General features: G+C 40.8%; 1 protein-coding gene across 1 annotated transcript in view; it reads left to right on the forward strand.

Moving 5' to 3' along the window:
* Positions 1 to 22,953, forward strand: part of CSMD1 (CUB and Sushi multiple domains 1) — a 946,508-nt gene that overhangs the window by 184,600 nt on the left and 738,955 nt on the right. Inside the window, exon 2 of the mRNA XM_035109950.3 lies at positions 8,933 to 9,149. Within this exon, the coding sequence (XP_034965841.3) occupies positions 8,933 to 9,149 (217 nt within the window). The remainder of the gene's footprint in view (positions 1 to 8,932; positions 9,150 to 22,953) is intronic.

Here is a 22,953-nt window from a genome sequence, read left to right on the forward strand (position 1 = left end):
TGAAGCAATGCCTCACCTTGCCTCTTGGGTGAGCCAGGCCTGATGTTGCAGCTCCCAAAATGATCAGTCTAAAGCAGGCATCCCCAAACCTCGGTCCTCCAGATGTTTCGGACTACAATTCCCATCTTCCCCGACCACTGGTCCTGTTAGCTAGGGATCATGGGAGTTGTAGGCCAAAACATCTGCAGGGCCGCAGTTTGGGGATGCCTGGTCTAAAGGCTTCCAAAAAGCTGGATACTTTTCAGCTTCTTAAATCCACAAACCTTATGTTTGGCCTCCAGTTATGTTTTTATTGATTAAGTTCATGAGTCACAAACCTACCACATTCAAAGAGTTTGATAAAGTACTTTGAAATCAGCCTGTGGCATTTTTTGCAAGGCTACATAAGAGAAGAACTGCAAAAAAATAAATAAAAATGATGCCAGTCACTCAGGGCCCTGGACATTTGATGTGCCAAAGAGGAATTTTAAAGCATGTTTTATTATTATTATTCTTTTTTTAAAAAAATAAATAAATCAAACTCTTCACCCAAAAAGGTCTCCCAACATCAACATGCCCAGGCTTGTCCCAATATAGTGATTGACTGTTGAGGATTATAATCTGAGTCTTCTCTGTGCAAGTCTAACCACTACTTCATAGTGCTCTTTTGTAAATCGCTGGAAATTTGAAATCAGATACAGGTTCAGAGAAATTGGATCTAGGACCAATAAGCAATGTTGTTATTAATATTAGCATATTGGTCAAATAACAGTAGTTTGGAAAACCGAGATTTGTTGAAACATTCCTACACTGCAACAAACTTTGAGACCAGCTCTGCTGTGCTGATACTTTGGCTTTGTACGAGGGCAAAATAACCTAAATGTCTGGTGTGTGGGATTTTGTCTCTATTTTTTTTTAAAAATGAAGTACTCTTTGTTCACACACTCATTATACATCAGTGTGATTGGGCTGCAACTATAAATTGAAATTATAATCTCAGTTCTGTTTTCAACACAATAAAGCTGAAAATGATAATAAATCAGCAGTAATGAAAAAAATTAAGACACAGAAAAATGTGATTTGCAGAAGGAGTCCATTTTAAAACAGATGCAATTCAGTTTATACCTACCTTGGACTAAGTCCAATCGAAGTCAATGTGACTTGCTTTTGTGTAGAAATGTAGAGGATTGTGCTATCTATGATTTTGGGTTTTGTGCCCTCTTCTACTGGAGAACAAATGTATGAGTGACCTTATCTTTCTTATTAGGTTTTATCTCCTCATTCCTTGGTAGGTAACATTAGTATTAAAAAAAACAGACTGCAAGAAAATGGTAATCCCTCCTAAAATGGTGTGTGCTTACATTATACTTGTTATCCTAGGTCAGAACCAAGTCAGATTAGGATGCTTCAGTAATCAAAACTAAACCCAAATTGCATCTGAAAAAGTTCACTCTAGGCCATGAAAATTTATGCTACAATTAAGTGCCTCCAGACTCTTTACTGGTCAAGCCTAACTTAGATGTTATTTGAAGCTAACAGATTTTGGAATTTATTACGCCAATACAGAGAACACCCATGGCAGATATATTTGTTAATCTGTAAATTTCACAGCTTTAAGATTAATGCTTCCGGTTTAGGCACCAGAAATTCCTATTGTGAATATACTGTCACATTACTAAATTATAATGTCATTGACTTAAAGGCAGCTGTGTTTGTTGGTGTTTCTGGAAAACAATGGCAATTTGGTTTAAATGTTTAGAGGGCATGCTAAAGTTGTAAAATTCACACAGGGTGTAGTATTTAGGATTAATTTTACTTCTATTATTGACAAGCAACCTTAGCTTTAAATGCTTTGTTTCTAGGATATGTACCTGTTCCCTTGGCACTCCTTAAACGTAAGGAGTGATTGCAATGGATCTACTCTAAGCATGATGGGAAGTCTGGATCTAACTCAAGGTTATTTGGATTCATAAAGCTGCTTTGGTGGCAAAATGACCATATTTTCATTCTTATGTGGCACAATGTTCCATGAGTGGTATCCAACATGGCAGCCCGTTTGCGCTGTGGACTGCTGCTCACATGAATCAGATTTTCTCTTTCTCTCCTTTTCCATGGGAAATTCCTTTCCAGAATTTGTCGCACTTTCATCTTGGGATCAAGACATGTGTGCTCTCTCTGGAGGGCTGAGGACCCCCCAGAGCAAATTTTAGGGGTACATATGGGGCTGCAGAGGAAGAAGAGTCAAGGAAGTCTTGCACCCACTGGCATGACATGGGATTTCATCCTCTATTTTGTGGGACACTGACTCTGCTGACTGTGGAATACCTCTGCTGCTGGAGTTCCAATTTGCCTCTTGCGACCACATTGCTTCCTTTTTCTTCCTCTACAGCCAGCCTTTTTCTCTTTCGTCTCTTATTATATATGACAGCCTATTCTTGTAGCCCACTACTGCTTCTCTTTTCTTTTATTGGACAGGGAAGGAGTAGATAAGTTGTGCAGGCCATCACTATTATTTGATTAGGGAGGATTAGCCAAGCAGGCTCTTTTAACCTTTTCCCACAGTTCTACATGGTCCAAAGGAATGGAGACTATCCTCACACAATATTCCTTTCCGGAATTTGCCGCACTGTCACCTTGGGATCAAGACAAAATTCGTGACGGGATCCTAGCTAAAGACGAAGCCATGGATTTGGCACAGTCTAAGACAGCCCGCCTCTCCATGTGGTTCCCTAGAGTGAAGGTTGTAAGATCACTTGCAAATTATTTGAGTGATCTGATGGAGCCCAATCTAAGAAGAGCTTTCTCTATGGCCCGATTTCATACTCTACCCATGGCCTTCCTTCAGGGCATATACCTTAAGATTCCTACTGATCAGTACCTCTGCCCCTGCAATACGAAAGAGATAGAGGATTTTTTACATTTCTTTTTTTATTGCCCCTTATATGATTCAACAAGACCTAAGCTTCTTCTCCTGATCCCGTCCACCATTATAACTAAGGTAGATTGTCTGAAATTCCTGCTAGTGGACGCAAACCCACAACTTTCACGCAGAATGGCCGTTTTCATCTTGCAGGCACTGAAACTTAGGGTTTTTTTTGATAGGGTAGTGATCTAGCCCCGAACCATCATCATCATCCTTATTCTGTTCCTAGTTTAATTTGTAGAGGTTATCCCAGGTTCTTATTTGTTATATATCTACAGTGGAACCTCGGTTTATGAACACCTTGGTTTACAAATTTTCGGTTTACGAACGCCGCAGACCCATCTGGAACGGATTAATTCACTTTCCATTACTTTCAATGGGAAAGTTTGCTTCAGTTTATGAACGCTTCAGTTTATGAACAGACTTCCGGAACCAATTACACCAATGCTTCGGGTTAAGCACACTTCAGGTTGAGTACTCCGCGGACCCATCTGGAATGGATTAATCCACTTTCCATTGCTTTCAATGGGAAAGTTCGCTTCAGTTTATGAACAGACTTCCGGAACCAATTGTGTTCATAAACCAAGGTACCACTGTATTAGTAATTTTAGATATTTGGTCGTTAATGTTTAGATTTTAGCTCTACCTATTTTATTGTAATCAAATTTTATTATGCTATGTCTGACTGTAGCATCAATCGATTTATGTTTTCTGTTGTATGCATTTGGCATTGTTTTGTTTTGTTTTGTGGGGTTGGGTTGGGTTGTATGCTATGGCTAAATGCTAATGCAATAAAGAATTGATGATGATGATTAGGGGGGGAGGCATGTTGTGGCTATGTATGATGTATCCAAACACTGTGAATTAGCTGTGCACTGTCCCCTTAGCCTTCAAAAACCAAGCAAGCATCGAGAAACCCCATCCTCATTAATAGTGTGAGTCCTGTGCTTACCAACCAACTGTATTCCCTATTTAATAAACTTGTCAGTCACCAACACCTGTATGAAGGATGAATCGATAGTCCAGGCTCGAGACAATACAGTAGTCCGTTTTACTAATACACTGCTTCAGAAGCCAGCATATAAGAGGACATTGTAGAATAACTTCATACAACATAGGTAAAGGTAAAGGACCCCTGGACGGTTAAGTCTGATCAAAGGTGACTACGGGGTGTGGTGCTCATTTTGCTTCAGGCCAAGAGAGCTGGCATTTATTCACAGACAGCCTTCTGGGTCATGTGGCCAGCATGACTAAACCGCTTCTGGCACAATGGAACACCATGACAGAAACCAGAGCACATGGAAACGCTGTTTACCTTCCTGCCACAGTGGTACCTAGTTACCTACTTGCACTAGTGTGCTTTTGAACTACTAGGTTGGCAGGAGCTGGGACAGAGCAACAGGAGCTCAGCACCATCATGCAGATTCAAACTGCTGACGTTCTGATCGGCAAGCCCAAGAGACTCAGTGGTTTAGACCACAGTGCCACCTACGTCCCATTGATACAACATATGCTATCTGAAGAAGTATTCTCACTGTTTAATAGTGGAGCATTTCAGGCAGAGATCTTTGGTTTTATAACAATGGTGTTTGAAGTACCAAAAACAAAAAGTGTTCCTATTTTCACAGAATGTGTGCTACCCAATGCAAAATTCTTGGTGCAAGTCAGGGTGACATAGCATCCTTTACAATTAGCATGATGTCCATCTGAATGTAGGGATACTATTCATAAAGTTGACAATTACCGACATTTTTTATTATTAAAGCACATAAAAGAAGTGTAATGCTTTATGCAAACGGTTTTATGGTGTTGTGGTTGCTTAGCAACCAGAAGGCAGCATGATAGAGAAGACGAACAAGGACTAAAGCAAATAAAGGGCTGCTTTTCAGTGAAACAGAATCACCATTTGTACAATATCAAAGTCATGATCATAGACTATTTCTTATTTTCACACAAACATTTCTCCTGAAATAAAATTAGCATATGAGAGAGATCAATAGCTATTAGTCATGATATCTATATATTGCCAGTATCTGATTTCTAGGGAATCGCTGTTTGTAGGCTTCCCATGGATATTAGTTGGCCACTGTGAAAATTGAATGCTGTATTAGATGGGTGACTTTGGTCTCATACCACAGGCTCTTTTTATTAGCAAGAATATGCACATGTTTAGGAACAGTCTGACCTTTAGCACTTTTACATCATGAGCTGACACATATGTTTCCTCTGATATTTGCAAGACCTGCTCCACCACATCATGTTCCTACCAAGTGGAAAGTGAGCCTCTCCAAAAGGAGGCAACGGTCACAACAGGGCATGGCAAACTACTAAGAAAGCAAAAGGTTAGATAGAGGGCATGGCGTTCAGACAGCTGTGGCTTGCCCGTTGTACTTCACACCTGGTGGTCAAGCTGTGGCTTGTCTGCGGGGGGAGGTGTGCCTCATGCCCGGTGGTCATTCCTTCAATTTACCAATAAATGAATCTAATACTGTTTGGCCATCAGACCTACATATTTGTGCACAGTCAATTGGTTGATCACAGCTAAATTTCTTCCTTTTGTGTGCCACTGAACAGATTGGGTGGCCAGCTCTACAATTTAGGCAGAATGAGCCTCAGGCAGACTATTCAGGGCATCATGAAAGGGTATCGAATTGTTAGCATTTATATCAGATTTTTCTCCCGGTATAAAAAAATTCTCTCTGGGAATTGCAGCTGGGCAGAGTGCAGCTATGCTCAGGTTCTTCTTGTGGGCTTCACATGAACATCTGGCAGGCCAATGTAAGAACGGGATGCTGGATTAGATGGGCCATTGACCTGATCAGTTAGGGTCAAGAGAACACTCGGGGCACAACTGGCTACCATGAGTCTTCTCCCCTGTATTTGCATTCACTGTGCATGGAGACACCATGGAGTACTGCTTTAGAAGACAGAGAATAAGAGAGCTGACTCTGCTGTGGCAATACTCCATTCCTCATTATGCAACAAGAAGGAAGCATTCATATAATGTAGCTTGTTGCAGCTTCCTATTGCCAGCTGAGAGTTCTTGTCCCTTGCTTCAAGCTATGTTTAACAGGATATAAATACATTTTTAGGAACTACTTAATTATAAAAGGCATTACATTTAGGGAAAGAAATGTGGCAGTATCTGCATTATAATGGCTTGGTTTGAACAATTGGAAGATATGCTAGGAAATCCTTCTCTTTTTAAAGGCCTACTGAATTCCCACAGCTTTAATATCTATTCATTAGAGTTGCTGATTTAAATTTAGTAGAAAATGGTTGCTTATTAGTCCTTAGTTTTAACCTGCAAATCCTTTTTTTATTGAATCCTTTATGCTGAGATTTGGAAACTCCCACAAGCATTTGACAGCATTTCAGTAGAGGATTTAGACTTAGAGACCTATTCATAGGAAGTTTTAAAATAAAAATAAAAATTGTAGCCTGGAATAATTTTTTGTTTTGGGTATAACAGCAAGTGTTGGGATTATATTTGTGCCTAAACTGCATGTGAGATCCCAAGCATTGTGCACAAAACATCGCCCCCCCCTCCCAACTTTTCTCTGTGCAGACATTTTATTCATTACAAAACAGATTGATTTTTTAAGCCTCAGTGTAATTCTAAGATTCGGCATATCTGTATTTGTGGGATTAATGAGCTCAGCAAGATGGATAGAAAAACTGTTTGTCGTAAATCAAGGCTACTTGGTAAGGGGTTGCCTGTTAATAAGCTGCCTGCCCTCATATGGTTCTGCAGGGTATATACTATACAATCTCGGAGCAAAGCGCTGCTGAGCAAAGTCTTAGAATTCAGTCGTGACTGGAAGTTTTAGAAAACGAGGCTTTTATTGACTGCCTAATTTAGGGGCCATGCACATACTGTAGTCCAGTATCAACACTTTCTGCTAAAAAGTCAATATCTTATACTTTGCATTGAAATATGGCGTCTGTGCCTTCATGTTCATAAATAGGGTTGCCAGACTCAATAGAGGACAGGACTTCTGCTTCTGTACCTTTAATTGCCCTGCTCTCTTTTGAGTCTGGAAACCTTAAAGAGAAACCAGCAGACCCTTTGTTTAATTTCCAAGCAAAGGGTCTGCTGGTTTCTCTTTAAGGTTTCCAGACTCAAAAGAGAGCAGGGCAATTAAAGGCACAGAAGTCCTCACCACTATTGAGTCTGGCAACCCTGTTCATAAAATGTATGCCTGAATAGTACTTTCATTTATTAAAATGGGTATCCTACTTTCCCCCTAAGAACTAAGGGCAATGTGCATAAGAGAAAGGATGTCCCACATTTCTTCTTCACAAGGAAATGTCATGATGTAGGTTAGAATGAGAGGGGCATGTGCTTGGCTCAGGGTCACCCACCGAGAATCAACTTGTCTCAGATAGAATTAAGACCCCCCCCCCAGGTCTTCAAGTCCAGCACTGAGTCCAACACAGTCGCAGGTCCCAACACAGTCCCAACACAACTGGCACAATGCAACACTCCTGACTAAATACATAATCAAACATTTTAGCACCTAAACTGAAGCTTGAAGTTTGGTAATTAAGGTTTTACTGAAGTCCCAGCATGGGGTTTGGCTATTCCGGGAACAACGTACTCAGCTTTAGCAATATTAATGTGATCACACCAAGCCACATTACTTATTCCCGCTGGCTGTTATTGCTTGAGAAGCTGTCGCAATAGAGAGACAGGAGAGAGAGAGATGTTCAAGATTTAATTTGTGCTGAAGCTCAGCCCCCAAATTTTCTCGGTCAGGGTCCAGCCTTGCAAATAAGTCAAATAAAAGAGGGTGCTATAGGCTGTGTATTGAGTGTACGCACGCAAGTAGGAGTTGGGATCGGGGCTGCTCTGATAGGCAATGTGAAGCCTCCCTTCCCAGCTGAGGGTATTGTTAAAATAGGTGATTTTTAAAATTGCATAAAATTAACAATGAAAAACTTTGGCAAAAACTGAACTTTATAAACTGCTGGAGGCCTGGGCAGGCCGGGTCGTCCTCTTATATACCTGCTGGGATTGACAAGGCATCTGACCCTCACCTGAATCTCATAGCTCTCCTGTAGCTGCCTCTGATTAGTTATCATTTAACTCTTTGGGGAAATAATTAGCATCACACGTCACACCAACTAGGATTACTGTTAATAGCACCAGTTTTCTTATAACTTGATATTGCTGGATAGTTTTAATGAACTGCAAAAGCATTTTTAGTTTGCTTTCTGATGCCACCGTGGAACTTTTCCTTTATTAGTGCCACTTTGTTTTGTACGATTCCTTGCAAATGAAGGAAAACAACTTTTACTAAGGACAATCAAGATTGTACAAAAATAAGATTGGGTGCAGGCCTGGCCAGGACATAGGTGTCCTGACTGTGACAAAGGTGACTTGTGTGCTTGCTTGCTTGCTTGCTTGCTTGATTAACAGCTGTTGGGAACTTCAAGGTCCCTGCTCTCCCTTCTTATGGTCTTTGTACTGGACCTGGAGAGCATTCCATGTCAAGAAGGAGGGCAAATGGGCACCCTCTCAAATGACTAGGCAGCAGCTACACAGAGCAGGGCCTTTTCATTAGTGGTGCCCATTGTATGTCTCACTCTTCCCAAACCTGCTCTCTTTTGCCTGTATTTTGGAGCTTTATCATTTAGGAAGATTTTGGAAGAACTGGTTGACAAGTCTTATCAGTCGCTGACGTATGAGTGGATTTTATTTGCTGCTATTTTGGGCTTCTGGTGCACCAGGGTTTACACCAGTGTAATAGAGTTGGCCAGGATGCCAGAAGGGATACAATTTATGAACTTTCTCCATTATCTGTGCAGCAGGGGGTGTTAAGTCAACAGAGCAAAGGCTGAGCTAAACATGCTGTTAGATGGTTTTACACATGCCATGGAATGCTGAGTTTTCAATATTTCTTTTCATGTTTCCTATGATAATTAGAAAAATATTTTTTTAAACTAGGTAAAAAGAAATATTACAATTGGAAAGCACAGCTGTTCTCACTTTTTTATTCTCTCTCTCTCTTTCTCTTTGTTTTTCAGGTCAGAACTGTGGAGGGTTAGTACAGGGTCCAAATGGTACAATAGAAAGCCCAGGATTTCCTCATGGCTATCCAAATTATGCCAATTGCACATGGATCATTATCACAGGAGAGCGTAACAGGATACAATTATCATTTCATACGTTTGCCCTTGAAGAGGATTTTGACATTTTGTCTGTTTATGATGGGCAACCTCAGCAAGGAAACCTGAAAGTGAGGTAAAGTTATTCATGGCTACACTTATACTGTTTATAAGACTCCTGTTTCGTGATCAATTAGTGGTTCGCAGCAATTAATATCCACATGTGTTCTACTTTTCATAATGGCAAAGAGATGGATTGATGCTTGTTGAAAGCCAAATGATCTGATTTTCAGCTATAACAATCACAGTTGTCATTATTTCTCTACATTTTCTCTTCTTCAGAAATGGTTGTCAAGTGCCGGGGGGGGGGGAAGCATTGTTAAGTTAATGTCTTATATAGAAAAACTTATTGTGTTTCAAAAACAAATTTGGTAATTTCAGTAACATGTAAAACAGGGACAATATAGCAAATAGCACATTCTGTTGCCTCATTGTTCAACTGCCCCCTCCAAAAGAAAAATATTGTAGAAGGGAAATAAAGGAGAGTCATGTACTGTATTTCTTGCAAAAAAGGTTTGGTGCATTGGTTTTGAGCTTGGTGTGTGTATTCGATCATACAGTCCTCTCATTTAACTGTATCCCAGATACAAGGATATCTTTGGAATATGTAACCAAAGAGTGAGGACTGAGTGGGGATGTCATATTACAGATGTATATGAATGCAGTATGATGCTGTGTTTCTGCAGACCTCTTTAAATAGCAATCCACATAGCAACAGTCTCCATGGATGAAGCCTTTTGCTTGCACTAGCTTACTGTGCAGATTGGGTGGCATTCTTCATGTCACAACTTGGTGTGGAGAAAAGGGCTTGATTTACACGGGAAGACAGTGCCCAGAAGTGGCAGACCTCTGCCATGGTAATTGTTTAAAATGTGAAGCCGTCTCCAGTTGGTGAACATATTGTGCTGTTCCTGCATGCTTGCTTTGCATGAGTGGTTAAAAACACTTACTGTATATGTCCTAACTTTGCTGCTCCAATGCTAGGTTGGCCAGCCTCATATTTTGACCATTTATATTGTGGCCATTATTTTCGTGTGTAGACCCTTTAACCACCCCCAAATAAATTCAGACAAGACTCAGCAAAGATGTTTATTCATAAAACACAACACAGCAAAACAAATCAAATAAAAACCGCAGACTCGTACAAATTTTTGGTTTGGTTTTTGGCAGAATTTAGGCCACAACTTTATTGATTACAATCAAGTGAGTGGTTGCATAGGCTCTGGTTCGACTAGCTCCCTACACTGTTGCAGGTAGCACTGACCCAGGGCACACCATGGGTCAGCCTTGGGTGAACACCCGGCACAATGGAAAGTGGGGTCAAGCCAGTCCACAAGCCAGATGTCTCCTGGACTCAGGCTCAGGGCACAACCCCTCACAGGGTTGACCAACCAAAGAGTCTCTGGATTCCTTGAATACCCATTGCATAGGGATGGCCAAAGCGTTCTGCCACCCCATCACCTGAACCAGAGCCTATCTGCAACCTTACAAGTTGTGGCGATTTGCTACGTGGCAGGCGAAACCCAAATGGCACCAGCCAATCAGCCAAGTGGGGAAAATTCCTGCCGTGCCCCTATCCCAACAACAGATGACACACGACGTCAAAGCAAGGTCATGCGTACAAGCCCTAAATATAGGGAGAGGTCGATGGGTGTTCCGATGCACAGAGCCCAAAAGAGGAAGCTCAGAGACACGTGCATGGGCTTAAATAGAAGTCACTTGATAGAATTTAGCTGGCATACAATTGGTCTAATTGCACCCAGCATCGAGGGACCTCCAATAGGGTGTTGTGGCCATTCAAGCATTCCCACTCACAACACATGGTTTGGTTGTCAGGTCACACCGCAACACGTGCCCTCTTGTTAGGGAGGACCAGATTTCCCACCATATCTGCTACTTCCTGCAAAGCCAACAAAAATAGCCTACACCCAGGCTGCTCCAGATACCACTTTTGGTCCATTTGGATACTCCTGCTAGCTGGGAATAGTTTGGTATATCCACCAACCAGGGCCTTAGTTTCAGTCCACATAGTTACATTTATTCTGAAAAGGTGCAGGCTTTTTCTTGTTGCTGTTGTTTGAATCATTTCAAAGACAAGCATATTTTTAATGCTACTTTTCCTGTTTTGCTGTTGCTGACTTTAGGACTTTTAGCATTAATGCTTAATGCTTTATGCTTTACAAATGTTGTGTGCATTTTCAAATTATTATCCACAGTGTGGTCACCTTGCTTGCTGCAGAATGTACTAAAAGCATGGTGAAGAAATCCTCATTCATTTTAACACTTAGGCTGTATATCAGAATCTGCATTCAGTACTTCCAGTATGTACACAGGGACTTTGATGTATTCTTAAAGTTCTGGACGGACGCCGGCCTACATTGTCTGTAGTGGTTGTGGTGAGGTTTCATGTACACTATGGAAATGAATGCAGAGAGCATTCATGTGCACTGAACAGAAGTTTGCAAAAGTTCTGTGAAGTTTCTTTTTATTGTGTGTCAGGTGTCTCCCACTGAAAAGATGTTTCTGAGCCAGGGATTTCTTGTAACACATTTGATGTATTGTGCAGCTTTGTTTTCATCTATAATGAACCTACACCCACATCAAGGTCTGGAGAAATGGTCTTAGAAACCCATCTGTAACTACTAGAAAGTATAGAGCTTGTTCTTACTGCTAATGTGCAACAGGGAATTGGACTGTTGTTTTTTTGTGTGTGTGTGCTAAGTAAGCATATTGATGGGGTGGTTTACTCACATTTCTACTCTTGTTCACATTTAAAAGGGGAAGTAATAAATTGGTCAACCACAGGTAAGGATATTAAAATAGTCATAATGCTGTAAGGCAATATATGGCTTTCAAAAGTATGAAATTGGATTAAACGAGAGAGAGAGAGAGAGAGAGAGAGAGAGAGAGAGAGAGAGAGAGAGAGAGAGAGGGAGAGAGAAACAATAACAATAGCAGGATCATCATAAGACTAGCAACACAAAAAACATTAAGGTTAGTGCCCCCCCCCCCAGTTCAAAAAAGTTCGCTTCCTCCCAAGGCCTCTACATGCAAATGAAAGTCTCTGTCTTTTGGCCTGTTCATGGCTAATTGAAGGATGCAGCTAGAGAGTATGTGCTCAACAAAGATGCGGAACTTGAGAATGCTGCAATATTAACACTCCAGAAGGTGGCAGCAACAAGTCTGAGTACATTGCAAATAATTCATCCGACCAAAGGCAGCAGCAAAAGAGGGCTAGTTAGGAGCAGAATGAGGTTAAATGGCTCATCTGGCTTCAGCCAGTGATGGGATGAAGCACACTGCCTCCCACAAGGGGCTTACCTGGATCCTGGTTGGCTGCAAAATCACCGCAGCCAAAACTGTATGGGTTACATGGAAGGGTGTTGGACACATAGCTGCATCTGCCCTTCCACTTTGGCCCTTATATTCTGGTATTCAGTTTTTTTAAAAAGCCAGTTTAAATATTCAAGCACACAAATGCAGACTGCTGCTTACATCTTGCAGTGATGTAACAGAACTGCTTGCCATTCTGGTGCTAAACCCCATGGAATCTGCTTTTTTAAAAGAAGTGATATGTAGGTCATTATTTAAGAGCACAGTGGAAACATATGATGATTTGTGACTCAGTGGTGTCTACAGTGGCATTCACTCTAATGAGGAAAAATGCTGATAATGAGTGCTATCACTAAAATAGCAAGTTCTAATTAAACTAGAACAAAAAAGCTCTAAGGATAAGCTGTTCACATTTTACACTTTGAGCAGTTTTATTTTAGATATACAATTAACGACACTCACAGCAGTGCTAGAATATAAATATAACACAGAAGTCAAGAATGGTAAAATAAATTATGTAATTCACCAAAAATATACTGCTCATTGCGTAATATGTGTTACACATGCACACAGTACATGAAAGATCAGGTAACTTAAAGCAAGAGTGGAGAACCCTCTCAGTTTGGCTCTCTGCACTCTCCCCAGGCCACAACCCAAACAGTCTGTGCACTCTTCTTGAATGCTTTTGACTGATCTGAATGGGCACTTGAAGTGTCATAATGCTTCTTGTTCACCTTAAGGGAAGGATGGCAATGTGTGTTTTCTGTCTTGCCGAATGCAAGGAGGTTCTTTTAAAATGAGATTCAGAAGTAATACAAAACACAAGTGTGTGAGAAGATTAAAGATTTTATTCTAAACAGCAAGCAATATACACATACCAAGCAAGTACCTCAATCTGCCACTTGGAAGCCCTCAAGAAGTGGTCAAGTGACTCCCCCAGGTAGCCTCAGTTTGCGTGGCCCCATGGCCTTTGATCTGTGCACAAGCTTCTCTCCAACTATGCCCCAAACCATCTGATTTATAGGTAGCTAGCCTGTTAGCCTGTGGTAGTTTACGTGCAGATTATTCATTAGCCACCCTCTTCCAATGCCTCACTTTCTCCAAATAATGTCCAACATCAAAGAAGGTACTCATCACTATCTCTTCCTTCTAACTGATTAGGACATTAAAGGCTGTTCTCATGCCATCAAAGAACTTAACAAGAGATAAGAAGAAGGAAGGAACAGAGGCAGGAAGAGGGCAACCAAGTCAGATCACTAACTCCTTGAAATATAATTTTATCTTCCAGATAGATAGCCCATACGTGTTTGTGTAGGTAGGTAGGTAGTTAGGTGGGTGGGTGGGTGGGTGGGTAGGTAGAAACCACTGACTTTTGCATGGCATGAATGTAAAAGTCGCATTTATTGTTCATCCCACTTTCGCCTCTGGCTGCACCTACTTTTTGCATCTGGCTCTGCCCAGGTTGCCCCTGGAGGAATGTGGCCCCTGGGTTTTCTCACCCCTGAATTTAAAACAGTGGTCCTTCGCTGAAGAAAAGTAGCTCAAAAGTACTGTGCTGTATCTGTTCAACATGAAAACACCTGCCAAAACCCAAACAGACCTGTGGAAAAGTAATCAAATACACACAAGAATTGGATCCATTTCAACTACCAGAAAAGGCCAAGGTATTAATAAATTTAATCCGCCAGTAAAAACTTACAAACTGTTGTATCGGTGGCAGATATAATCTATTAAAACAGATGCTTAAAATGCTTTTACAACTGACGTGGCATTTAAGACCCATGGCAACATTTAACTGACGATCAGCGGGGTAGGGGTGGGGAATTGGAAATGTCACTTTCTCATGTTTGTCCCCCTCCGCAGATGCAATTTTTCAGTTGCTTGTTTTAATAAAAACTGAGTGCAGGTGCCACAGCCTACTTTGAAGCCATACTACATGGAATAAATGTGATAATGAAAAGTCAACAAACTAGCACCATGTAAGCATAAAGAGTTGTGAGCCAAGCATTGTGAACCATGTTTTTTCTAATACAGAAATCATGGATTTATCTCTCTTCTAGCACTGTGGGAGATAAAAAAAACAGAACTCAAATCACCCTCAGCCTATTTAAACGGAATGAGCTGTTTGTCAAACTCTGCCAATTTGGTGTGAGTTGTGAATATTTCAGTGGGTGTTAAACCAAAAATGTTGGACCTGTCAAGGACAAATAAAATAAAAAAATTAATAAAGATTAAGATTACTGGATTCATGATGCTTTGAGGCTATTACTGTCTGTCTGTGTAATTCAGTCATAGGCAAACTCAGCCCTCCAGACCCAGGTGGCGCTGTGGTTAAACCACTGAGCCTAGGGCTTGCTGATCAGAAGGTCGGCGGTTCGAATCCCTGTGACGGGGTGAGCTCCCGTTGCTTGGTCCCAGCTCCTGCCAACCTAGCAGTTCGAAAGCATCTCAAAATGCAAGTAGATAAGAAGGTAAACGGCGTTTCCATGTGCTGCTCTGGTTTGCCAGAAGCGGCTTTGTCATGCTGCCCACATGACCTGGAAGCTATACGCCGGCTCCCTCGGCCAATAATGCGAGATGAGCGCGCAACCCCAGAGTCGGTCACGACTGGACCTAATGGTCAGGGGTCCCTTTACCTTTACTGTCTGTCTGTGTAATTAAGTCATAGGCAAACTCAGCCCTCCAGATGTTTTGGGACTACAACTCCTGTCATCTCTAGCTAACAGGACCAGTGGTCAGGGATGATGGGAGTTGTAGACCCGAAACATCTGGAGGGCCAAGTTTGCCTATGCCTGTTGTAATTACTTCTGTGTTCCTGTAATACTAAGTTTATATGTGTGTTATTACAAGGGAAATACATGGATAAGGGCATCCCCAAGTCTCTAAATTTGTATTTTCCAAATGAAGCTTAGTCAACAAAATATTACTTGAATTTCTACCACTAGGAAAGGATGGAGGCACAGAAAACTACTGTATTTGTGCATTTACAACCCAGAAAAATCACATTTCCAGGAAAAGTGGGCATCAACCTTACTCACCACAGTAAACAACTAGTAACTCATTTTTAAACCATTTCTTCTAGTTTTTTTCTCTGCTCCAAAGACTGCTATCTATGTCTTTAAAATCTTCCCATAACAACCACAGGAAAAGTCTTTAGTAGTGTGTTCACTTAACATATCACCAAAAGAGATAAAACGCATTACCAAGAAGGAAGAAGAATAATGTCCAGGCTGACAACAAAGCTGCTGCTGTAGCTATTTGCAGCTGCAGGGATGGGAGGAATTTCTTTTCCCTTGGAAAAATTTGGTGAAATACCCATAGCTGCCAAGTCTCCCGCTAAAAAATGCGGGATCAGCAGCGGCGCGGCACCGGAAGTCGCTTCTATGCATGTCCAGACATGTGTAGAAGCGACTTCCGGTGCCGCGCTACCCATGTATGGGCACCGGAAATCGGGCGGCGCCAGCACCCAAAATGGAGCCTCTGGCAGGTAGGAAATCCAGGGGATTTCCATGATTTCTTTCCATTCCGGAGAACAGCGGGAAACAGATTAAAATCCAGGGGTTTCCTGCGAAAAACAGGAGACTTGGCAGCTATGGAAATACCCCCCACCCCACCCCATGCTGTTTCTCTGACCGCAAATAGGGTGCAGAATTTCAAGAGGCCATTTGCACACAGCTCTATCCTAAACATCATGTATTCCCCGCTCTAATTACATAAGCCTTCTGTAAGTCAAATATTTCTCCCCTCACTTTCTTTCACAGTTCAGGTTAAAGCTTACACTGTGTGGAAATGTAAAATTAATTCAGCCTACTATTTAGCAGTGAATCGTCCCTGTGTTCAGTTACACAATCAGCTTGTCTCACAGATGTATTAAGTCTTTTGCCAGGTGAGCTTCTTTTATAATTTAAATAGCATAATAAATAACCTTCTCCTTGCTACTTTGAGATTGAGCTGCCATAATGCACGTTGTTAATCCTCCCTGTAGTTGTACCATTTACTGGAAGATCTTCTTTTTTGTTTAGGATGGCAATACACATTTCAGGGTGATGCTTTCCTAAATAAGCATGTTTTCCCCACCCGTAGCTAGCGGTCTTTGAAGTCCTGGTAATATAAAGGAAATATATAATACATTTTTTTCATTCATTTATTCTGTTCCTACTCCAATTCCTACTATTTGTAGGAGGCTTCAAAGGTGGAGGGTTGTGTGTGTGTGTGTGTGTGTGTGTGTGTGTGTAGTGCTTTTCTAAAAGGCTTTTTATATATGCAAGACACCTTGTTTCCCCCTTATATTTGCAATTTAATTTGACTTGAGTGACAACAGGAGAGAATGATAAAGGATGGATGCTTATACAACGAGGGCCATAGAAGAAATCTATTTTAAATGGATTTCTATACGAAATTTGGTATTTTGGACACTGTTGAGCTTGGCTCACATTGGACTGCCTCTTACATTGAGCTTCTAATTATGTCTGAGCCACACATTCATTGTCACATTTTACTTTTTTAAAGAGTGACCAATTGGTTATATGAAAAAAAAATATACACAGAAATGCTCATCTACAATAGAAAAAGGGTGTCAAGCCCCACAGTCTACTATATTTTTATAAGTATTAGCATATAACATTTTCTATACAGTAATATGCATTGCTGTATGTATCTGTTTATGTTCTGTTTTAGGAAACGTGGAGCGTTCATATATTTTATGAAAATATTATACACATTTTTATATGCATATGCTCATATTTTTAGTGGAACTAAAATAGCTCACCACTTGTCAAGATCAAGGAATGAGATGGGAATTGGGGGAGGGAAAACACTGTGTGGATAAACCTGACACCAATACTTTGAGAAATTTCCATTCCTATAAATAGTGTAAGATGACATTCTAACAAAAGTGAAGCAGAGTCCTATACTCTGCATATGGAGGTTGCCTGGTGGTCTGAATCAACTGTGCTGTGTGACTTTACTGCAGCAAGATACAAGAAAATGAGGTATGAGGGAGAATAGCTGTTGGCCTTAGTAATTTGGCTTACAGTAAAAAATATATTATACCAAACAAAAGTTTAAAAAAAGGTGCAGGGAGCAATCAAGCTTAATTCACTACAACCTGTAGAATGTCAGGCTTTTCGGAATCAGATCCTTCTCCCGGTGGCAGTAATTAAGCAGATCAAACGAAAGGAGCATTCTTAACAAATAAGTTCTTTAATAATTACAGCAAGAGACAAAGGAATGCAAATCACTCTAAAAAATGGTGTTGCTCCCAGTAAAGGTTCACCCTCCCCACCCACATTAATATATGTCATTTCTGCATCGGGTAATCTGAGCTTGTTGCCATTGTGCTTTCTGTTCCATCACTTTCCTTCATACAGATTATTTTATAACCAAACTTACAAATATTTTTTTTAATAAAATCTAATACAGAAATCTTCCAGACTTTCCTGTATATTTCCTTTACTCAGTCTATATCGTATTAAACAAATCATACCATAAATAAACATAACAAGCAAAACAAACAAACAAAATTATCCTCTCCATCCATAGAACTTCCACTCAGCGGCGTAGTGAGGCGCCGTGACACCCGAGTCAACCTGCTGTGCATGTGTGTTATCAGTTAAAAAATTCAGTCAACCCAAGATGACAATAAGTGGAAGCAGGGGCGTCACAATGGGGGGTGGTCTGCCCCAGGTTCCACTCTGGGGGCGTGCCACTTGGCGCCCTCACCCCCATGACTCCCAAGCCGAGCAGACTTTTTACCGGGAGGCACCGAGTGGGCTTTCTACCTGGAGTTTGTAGCTGGAGGCGCGTGTATTGGAGTCGCTGGGGGGAGCAGCGATACCCCACTACGTAACACGCTTGCGCAGTGAGCAGACTTTTTATTGGGAGGCTGGAGGCTCGGCTTGGGAGTCGCGGGGGTGGGGGCACCAAGTGGCACCCCCCCCCCCCGAGTGGAACCCGGGGTGGATCCCCCCCCATTGTGACGCCCCTGCTTCCACTTATCGTCATCTCGGGTTGACTGAATTTTTTTTTACTGATTACTGCTTCCATTACCATAATATACTTCCCTAATATTTCCTCTTATAATTATGATCTTTGCGAACAGTACAGAGTGTTAGAAATAAATCCAGGATTTCAATGTAGGGCACTGTTTCTTCATATAATCCCCAATTTTCCCCCCAGCTTTGATAAAATTTCTGGTTGCTGCCATCCCTGATTAATTTCCCTGTTAATTTCGCTATATCTAAATAGCTGAATAGTTTCCCCTGTCACTCACTGATTTTTGGTATTTCTTGTCAGTATGTGACAATTAATATTCTTGCGGCTGCAGTTGCGTAAAAAATATTTTTTTAATCCTGCTTATAAATAAATAATGAAATAAATAAAAGATAAATAAATAAATAATGAATAAATGTTCCGTCATTTTCCAAGCCCATCTAGTCTTAGGCGAAGGGGGGGGGTCAGGAATGCTGTCCAAGGACACTGAATCTGCCAGCTGTCTCTCTCCTAGTGTTTGCTCTTCTAGCTGTTCCTCACCCGGTATTTCCCAGCTTTCCCCTTCTGGACTATGCCCTGCTGCAAGCCACTGTTCTAAATCAATACTGTCCTCCTGCCCCTGGGAAGGTTTAGAAAAAAAGGGGGGGCTCCCACCATTTCTCCTCAGTCCAGTCCGTGACATAGAAAATGGGGTCAAAAATGTTCACTGTTACAGTGCAGAATGAAAGTCAAGCCATCAAAAATACATCTGAAGAGAATGCCAGAGATTGAGATGCAATCATAAACATATTCAACCCAATTGCTACCTAAAACATATTAAATGGGCGTTCACAGTTGCCTGTCAAAAACTAGTTGTAGGCTGCCTTCACTCAGTGCTTGAGCACAATTAGATTTAGCCCAGGCTGAATGGCTTGAGATCATCATGGACTAGGCCAGGCATCCCCAAACTGCGGCCCTCCAGATGTTTTGGCCTACAACTCCCATGATCCCTAGCTAAGAGGGCCAGTGGTCAGGGATGATGGGAATTGTAGTCCAAAACATCTGGAGGGCCGAAGTTTGGGGGTGCCTGGACTAGGCTTTCCCAACAGTTCAGGAATGTTCATGGGGACTGGTTCATGAGGACAGATATCATAGAATCCCTACTTCTATTTTTATCAGATAAAGTTAATAGGTGTCTTGTTTTGAGTGTTGACCTGTTTAGGGAAGCTTTTAATGTTTAATAGATTATTGTATTTTAATACTTCTGTTGGAAGCCGCCCAGAGTGGCTGGGGAAACCCAGACAGATGGGCGGGGTATAAATAATATATTATTATTATTATTATTATTATTATTATTATTATTATTATTATCATCATCATCATCATCATCATCAAGACAAGGCTTCAATAGTACCCTGGACAGCTCCATGGAGAACTCAGACTGTTCCAGCAAGAATGCTTCAGCAGCTGTCATCCTCAGACTGAGCCTGAAAGAAGAGATGCAGCCCAATCTCAGTAGTTAGCTGTACCTCCCATAAGAGGAGGCAGCTCATTTAAAAGGGCCCAGCTTGCTTTAGTGATGGTTATCTCCAACAGAGCAAGGGACACTGTAGTTCTACTAGGACTTCTGAGCCAGAGTTCTGAGTTCTAGAAGCAAGTGTCTATGGTTTAGCATGTATGTATGTGGCTGCTCCTAAGAGCAATTTCTCCCCCCACCCCATTCTAAATTCCCTGAAAAAGGAGGGATCAACCCCAGGGCCAGGACAATGGGAAGGAATTTCCAAAATGTATCTTTGTATATCTGGAAATATGCAGAGCTATTGCTGATATGTGACGTGTGTGTGTGTGTGTGTGTGTGTGTGTGTGTGTGTGTGTGTGTGTGTGTAGGCCCAATGGCAACAGACCAACATGTTCAGAAAATGCATATATGCACTTGGCACATCTACTGAAATAAGACAGACAACATATTGTATGTATGTGACAATTCAGTTCAGGGTTTCAGTTGACCTGAAATTTGCCTCAGCATCACTTTCACATGGCATCCCACCTGAATAACTAATTTGACTTAAATTCTTCAGTCATTGGTAATGATTCATCTATATATATATATATATATATATATATATATATATATATATATAGCTGTAGCCTTACTGGCTATTCAGTAATGATTGGTTAGAAAGGAACTAAAAGACCTGGGACACTGGAAGCACAGAGATGTTGGCTGCAATTAAGGTCCAAAATGTGTCTTCCAGATACCCTTACCTTGCTATTTCATATGCTTGTTGACTCTGGTAGACATGCTAAATGTAATGAATTTCACAAGCATTTTGTTTTTAATAAATGACGGTCAATTATACATTTTCTGTCAAAACAATTGAGGGATAGCCTTTCTAAAAGAGACTAATAATACTTTGCACTTTCTATCTCTGTAACAAAATATGTGTATAGAATGCACATTTTCTTCAGGCAGCATTTTAAAGGAATTTTCATATCCTTCAGCAACCAAATTACTAAGATCTGTTTGGAAAGAGAAAGGGGTCACATTCCTTAAAATTAGATAAGTGTTTTAGTTAGATGCATGATTTAAAGCTTATTCAGCCATCTGTTGATAGCTTGGTCATCTACATCCAATGTGTTGCACTGGCATTCATCCAATTCTCAGTGAAAAACGCCTTAGAAAATGTCACTGATTGGCAGGATTATCTGACAGGCTGGGGACCATGAGAATACAGATGAATGTCATTTAGGCAAAAATTACCTTCAATCATTTGGAGTACTGTGGAACGACGGGGATGCAGTGTGGAACTTCAGTTTCTTTTAACTTTAGTGTCGATAAGCAGCAAGTTGCTGTTATCATATTGTCTGCCCACATATATCCCCTGCAATTATTATTAAGCATCCCTTGTATTTAAACATGTGATGTTATATAATGATAAGGGGGGGGGGAATTAAGCAGTGCTCGTCCACAGTACTAAGACTGGTTTATAGAGCCAATTCACACAGTTTAGATTAGCAAAGCATTTTTTTTCCTTTGCAGCATATGATATCATAGTCAGCTGTTGTTTGAAATAAACATATGTTGCCACATCACAGTAATAATGATGGAAACATAGAGAACTGCCTTATACTGATTAATTTAATTTGTTCACCAAGTTCAGGGTTGCCAACACTGATTGGCAGCAGCTCGTCAATATTTCAGATGGGGGGAGGCATTCTCAGCCCTATCTGGAAGTGGAAAGGATTCAAACTGGGACATTCTTCGTGGAAATTATATACTCCAACACTGAGCTTCCACAAAATAGTTTCCTCACTAGATAGGTCTATGAAAACACTCCCACATCTGCTACCATCTGGGATAGAAGTTAGAGTGATGGATCAAAACCACACAGAGTTTATGGACCTGGATGTCCACAAGATGATAAAGCTCAGACTAGATATGTCCTCAGTACAGACCAAATCTACAAGGCTAGGCTGAGTTGAAATGAAACATTCAGCTGGGTAACATTATTAAACTCCACAGTTCCCTTTAAATGTTCCAGATCTGAATGACAGCCCCCTGCCCCAATGTACACACTATTCCCATAACATTCCAGCTCATGAAAGGTGACTGACTGAAGTGGGGAGCCATTTTTATCTGTGGAGGCTTCCCTCATATTTCAGAACTGTGATTTTTCCGATGTTTATCGAGTTTCAAAATGTGTCTTCGTCTGTATGCCGCTTAAAGAAGTGAAATGAAAAATGTTCAAGAAATGAGGCAACTGAGATGCCTAACTGGATGCAGATATAGTTTTCCAGTTAAAATATATATTTTAAAACAGACATTAGCAATGCGATGAATATTAGATGGAAGTAAACTTTTATTAACTGATTCAATAAATATTCTGAATATGTTGCTATGCAACATGAAGTACTTTCAGCCAAAAATGTTGTCCTGTGTTTTTCTGTGTCATTGATTCAAGCAAAAGGGTGCAAAAATTGTTGGTCTCAGGCTACAAGTGTCTTCCTAGCACCATTCCATAATAGTATGAGATGAACTTCACAAATTGTATCACTACCACTATTGCAAAGCAATAACAACAACAAAACAACAAACATTTGCTTAAGTATTTTGGGGGTGTTTATCTGGAAAATATCAAAATAACATTGTTGGATTTAGAAACTCTGATAAGTGACTGGGAAATGGCTCTGCCTCCTTCTTCTTACACATAGTTTTTGAGTTTCGGTAAAGCACAAACCAAGCCAAAACATATCTAAGATAAAGTGCTACTGGTTGTGCACATATATACGTATTTCAGTCTTAATGTGAACAGCCATAAACCAGGGAAGATATTTGTTTTCTGATATGCATATTTGGATCAAACTCTACACATCTGTAACCTATCTCAGATAATATTATACAATTTTTTTTGCACGCAACTATGACTCAGTGTGTGAATCAGTTTTTAAAAGGAAGAGATGCTCTCTTTATCTTCCTTGTGTATCAAAAGTGAATTTGTTGTCTTCTTCCTAAATCTAGCTCTCCTATAGAAACTCATAACTATTTTAAAAGTCTCTTAGCTTTCCACTTCTGTTCT

This window comes from Zootoca vivipara, chromosome 3 (genome assembly GCF_965207765.1).
Source record: "Zootoca vivipara chromosome 3, rZooViv2.hap1.1, whole genome shotgun sequence".
NCBI lineage: Eukaryota > Metazoa > Chordata > Lepidosauria > Squamata > Lacertidae > Zootoca > Zootoca vivipara.